We start from the raw sequence: 5,734 nt of genomic DNA on the forward strand, positions 1-5,734 counted from the left end.
GGATCCTCCCTTTCAGACCCCCATCAACAGGAAAAAGGAGTCCCCCAGGGGAGCATCATTTCTCCTCCCCTATTCGAAATTAAAATAAATTCCATAGTGAAAACCCTCCAAGCTCGTTATACGTTGACGACTTTTTGATATGCTGCCGTTCGAAAAATCCTCATTTGAAATCTATGGAAAGGCAGCTGCGAACGCAGATGCACAAACTCAAAACGTGGGCAAACAACAACGGTTTCAAGTTCTCCCCGTCAAAGACGGTTGCAGTACACTTCTGAGGAACAGGCAGACGTGTGCTGCAGCCGGATTTGACACTATACGGGGAAAGGATTCCCGTCCAGGACCAAGCTCGTTTCCTCGGCGTCATTTTTGACAAAAAACTCACATTCATACCACACATCATAGACCTTTGTGTGAGGTGCCAGAGAGCGTTAAACGCATTGAAAATACTATTGAATCCGGAGTGGGGCGGGGACTCAAATCACCTTCTCCACTTGTACATCTCCCTTGTCCGGTCCAGGCTTGACTACGGATCGGCAAAACCACACATCTTAAAAATGCTAGACCCAATACAGAACCAAGGACTCCGCCTCGCTCTGGGGGCTTTCCGCACTTCTCCGGTAGAGAGCCCCCAGGCCGAGGCCAACATACCACCACTCTCACTCAGACGCACACAACTCTCACTACAATACGCAGTAAGACAGAGCTCAACACCGGAAAATCCAGCGCACAACAGCATTTTCGAAACAAACCCAGAAACCATAAACAAATTCCAAAAAAACCGAAAAACTCATCAAACCCTTCGGCCTCAGAATCCTTGAGGACCTCAAAAACTTACACTTTTCCAAACAAGACATCCAACAAATTTTTTTCCCCGACCTCCCTCCGTGGCACCTCACCAAGGCAAAAGTAGACTTACAGCTGACCACGCACAACAAAGAAAGCACAAACACCAAAACTTTTAAAACAGAATACAAAAAACTAATAGATAAATACCCCGGTGCGGAGCTCATCTTCACGGATGGCTCCAAAAAAGACAATGTAGTGGGCGCCGCAGTCCTATCTCCCAACAATACACATCAGAGGAGACTCCATCCTGAAGCCTCCATTTTCACTGCGGAGGCCACTGCCATTGACATGGCACTGGACTCTGTAGAAAATTCTCCTAACAAATCTTTCCTTATCCTTTTTGACTCTCTGTCTTGCATCACCTCACTCACAAACTACACACTCTTACATCCAAAAATAGTTAGGCTGCAACAGAAAATTCATACACTATCCGAAACAGGAAAAAAACATCATGTTCGCATGGATACCCAGCCATGTGGGCATCCGAGGAAACGAGCAGGTGGACGAACTGGCGAAGAAAGCTACATCCCTTCTGCTGGGATCAACGACAAACACTCTCCCACAGACTGACTTTAGAAATAAAGTCAAAAAGTACACTTCCAGTGGGAGAGCCACTGGGAAAAGCAGAAAAATAATAAATTATTTGAAATTAAACCCAAACTAGAACAGCGAAATCCTTCGGACCTCTCCAGAAGAGACGAAGTCATTTTTACTCGATTGCGCATCGGACACACGGCCCTGACCCACAAATATTTCCTACAGGGAGATGAGAAGCCGTTCTGTGTCGGATGCGACACAGATTTTACCATTAGACACATCTTAACAGAATGTCTAGACTTTGGAGAGATCCGAAGGAAGTATTATAAATGCAAGAAATTGCAAGATATTTTTTCCGTCGTTGTTCCCAGCAGAATTTTGAATTTTATAAAGGCCATTGGCCTTTATGGCGAGTTGTAAAATGAAAAATGAAAACGTACTATTTAAAATTTTTATTGTTACCGATAAGAGTTGTTTTAAATCACAAATATATTTACACTAAATTTTAATATTTTAACATTTTAGCATTTTAAAGTCAATTAGTTAACCAATCGTGGAGTGAACTTTTGCGAAAGTAAACAACTTGTGTTTCGCGCACTCATATGACCTTAGCAGTTGCGAGCGCCGTAAAACCCTATACTACTACTACTACTAAAACCTTCTCCAATTTTTGAATAACAATAAAAAGTACTTATAAATAATGGATCATGTTAAAACGAAACAAAACTGAGGCACCCCATCATAGCCAATATATTGGCGGTACGTCCGGAAAGAGTTAAGTGTCTGGCTGTCTTAGTTTTTGTCAAAAATGGCTTTTCAGCTAAGTTTGCAAGGTTGCAATATGGGGGAGTGAGGAAAAAAAAAGGAAAAATGCCATAATTACCTTGATAGTCATCACAGAAATGTACTTTTGGTATCAATGTATACAGGAAAGAAAACAGCATTTGATGGTGTTAAGGAAACTAGCTTCTGCTCGAGTAAAAATTTCAGTTTGACTCCCTCCTTACTCTCCATATAGGTACAGACCACCAAGTGCCTATTTGCAGCTGGATGAAATTTAGGGAGGGGGGGGGGAGACTTTCTACTGGTGATACATATTATGTACTATCAGATGAAACAGGAAATGGAACCCTCAATCTTTTAACTGCAACTCCAACAGCCTAACTTTTTGAGCTCTGCATCCTCATTCCCCCTCCAAGCCTACAAGACCTGTACATCTGAGCTCAAATAAAATATTGGTTGTACACGAGGCGTACGTCCAGTGCACTGATGAGTAAAGGTGATCATGCTCATCTGTAGAAGGGGTTCAGAGTAGTATCATGAACTTAAACGATTTGTCAATTAATTATATAGGATGATTTGGTTTGTTGTGGGGGTTATTTGAAGATTGTTGTTTACCCTGTAATGAATGCTTTGAAATGGAACATTTCAGATTCATCCAGATTTGAGAGAGCTGGCTGAAACTATGACAAGACTAAGTCTTCTTCCTCCTGATTTTGAAGGCAAACAAAATGTCAAAAAATGGTAAGGAATTTTTATTCAGTTGTCATTCAATAACTCTTTCTCCATTTTGTTCTTTTTCGGTTATGTTTTCTTACTACTGAAAGATGTAACGGCAAGTGACTACTGCAGTATATAGGAAATTACCCTGAAACTTGAACTTTTGGTAACAATGGTATCAAATTCTGGATTTCAACTAAACAATTTGCAAAATGCACAGTGAGGAAGTGTGAATATTTACAATGTCACCAAAATGCATAGACTGGGACATTTTACTGTCAAAGATTAGAATAATGTACTACTCAGGATCAAGCCTGGATCTAAAGGGAAAGATTACACGTTTTAAATGTTTATTGAAATGAAGATAGTAGTATTATTTTTTTAAGTTTTATTAATAAGATGAGTAATGTTTAAGACAGAACTTTGGGTGTGTTTTATGAAAATGCAGACAGGGATAAGCCTCTTTTTTTGTTTGTTCTGAAAGTCTTCTTTCTTAAGGGAATATGCGGGTGGGAAATGGGGTAAAAAATCAAATTTTCATTAAGTATTCAATTTTGATGAATTTCAATTGTTCAACCATTTCTACACATATGATCAGTTATATACTAAACTAAAGAAAGATTAAAGGGCTGTAGGGTGGAGGAAATTGTGGCAAACTGCGACGGTGTGACCCACGCCTGCCAGATTACTCTCCGGCGAGGGGAGACCACCCTCGAAACCAACACGGTCATCATGACCTTTGATTCGTGTCGCCCTCCAGCCACCGTTCGGGCATCGTATTTGGTCTCAGACATACGACCCTGTGTGCCGAACCGTTCTTTCCCCTGTGGTACAGTCCATTGAGATACCACTGACAAACCGCTTTGAGGTTCATGGGGAGGACAGGGTGGATTCTCCCTCCGCCCTCTCTCCTCCCCCTCCCCCTCCTCTATCACTTCTTCTTCTTCCTCTTCTTCTTCTTCTTCTGCTTCTTCCACCTCAGACCTCATCCCTCTAATGGAGCGTGAGGTGCATCCTTTCCCCTATTCCCAGCTCTCTCTGTCTGCTCCACCTCCCCCTTCCCCTCCAACAGACACCCCCTTACCCCCCCTACCCCCGGAGCCCATGGAGGAGGACAGCTCCGACACCCCTCCCTGGACTGACCCCGGGAAGGGCGGAGTCGGTCACTCCTCCAAATCCCCCACTAGGCTGCCGTCCAGTTCAGGACGGCAACCTAGAAAACACTCTGCCTCCCCCGCAAAACCAGTGCAAAACCAAGGACTCCGTCTCGCTCTGGGGGCTTTCCGCACTTCTCCGTTGGAGAGCCTCCAGGCCGAGGGAAACATACCATCAATCACACTCAGACGCACACAACTCTCTCTACAATACGCAATTAAACAGAGCTCAACACCAGAGAACCCAGCACACAACGGCATTTTTAAAACAAACCCAGAAACCATAAACAAATTCCTAAACAACAAAAAACTCATCAAACTCTTCGGCCTCAGAATCCTTTGAGGACCTCAAGAACATATACTTTTCCAAACAAGACATCCAACAATTTCTTTTCCCCGACCTCCCTCCGTGGCACCTCACCAAGACAAGTAGACTTACAGCTGACCGCACACGACAAAGCAAGCACAAACACCAAAGCATTTAAAACGGAATACAAAAAAATTATAGATAAATACCCCGGTGCAGAGCTTATCTTCACAGACGGCTCCAAAAAAGACAATGATGAGGGCGCCGCAGCTCTATCTTCAAACAGTACACACCAGAGGAGACTCCATCCTAAGCCATTGACATGGCACTGGACTCCATAGAAAATTCTCCTAACAAATCTTTCCTTATCCTCTCTGACTCTTTGTCTTGCATCACCTCACTCACGAACTACACACTCCTACACCCAAAAATAGTTAGGCTACAACAGAAAACACACACCTTGACTGAAACAGGGAAAAGTATCGTGTGCGCATGGATGGACACCTAGCCATGTGGACATCTGGCGAAAAAATCCTTATCCCTTCTGTTGGGGTCTACGACGAGCACTCTCCCACAGACTGACTTTAAAATTAAAAATAAAGTAAAAAAGTACACCTCCAGTCTGTGGGAGAGCCTTTGAAAAAGCAAACAAATAACGAACTCCACAACATTAAACCCAAACTGGGACCGCGAAATCCTTCGGACCTCTCCAGAAGAGACGAAGTCATTTTTACTCGATTACGCATCGGACACACGGCTCTAACACACAAACACCTCCTTCAGGGGAAAGAGAAGCCGTTCTGTGTCGGATGCGACACAGGTTTTACCATTAGTCACATTTTAACAGAATGTCTAGACTTTAGAGAGACCCGAAGGAAATATTATAAATGCAAAAAATTACAAGATATTTTTTCCGTCCCAACAGCATTTTAGATTTTGTCAAGGCCATGGAAAGTTATAAAATAGATTGTTTGAAATTTTAAAGTTATTTAGAAAGTTGTTGTAAATTTAAATTTAAATCTAAAGCCTATTTACACTCAATTTTTAACGTTAAAAAAATGTTTAATAGAAATATTGACCAGTATCAAGCCGAGAAATGAACCGTTGAGAAAAAAAAAAAAACTTGTTTCGCGCGCTCATATGACCTTATGCAGTTGCGAGCGTTGTAAAACCCCATACTAAACTAAACTAAAAGAAAGTTTTCTTCCTGACATAAATTAATAATAATAAGAGCATTTGTATCCCGCCTTTCCCCACAGCATGGGCCCAAGGCGTACTTAGGAGATTAAAAACACATTCATACTAACACCATACAAATCATGTGCGTACTTTTTGACAGCAACATTCTTTCAGACAATAAAAAATGCTCATACAAAAAGGCAAAGGTACG

General features: G+C 42.2%; 1 protein-coding gene across 1 annotated transcript in view; it reads left to right on the forward strand.

Annotated features, from left to right (window-relative positions):
• The window catches only part of LOC101857876 (vacuolar protein sorting-associated protein 28 homolog), a gene marked incomplete at its 5' end in the record, with an annotated part of 36,122 nt that overhangs the window by 22,396 nt on the left and 7,992 nt on the right, over positions 1 to 5,734 (forward strand). The window contains 1 exon segment of the mRNA XM_013082721.2: positions 2,816 to 2,907. Coding sequence (XP_012938175.1) covers positions 2,816 to 2,907 — 92 coding nt within the window.

This window comes from Aplysia californica, unplaced genomic scaffold (genome assembly GCF_000002075.1).
Source record: "Aplysia californica isolate F4 #8 unplaced genomic scaffold, AplCal3.0 scaffold00190, whole genome shotgun sequence".
NCBI classification, from domain to species: Eukaryota; Metazoa; Mollusca; class Gastropoda; order Aplysiida; family Aplysiidae; genus Aplysia; species Aplysia californica.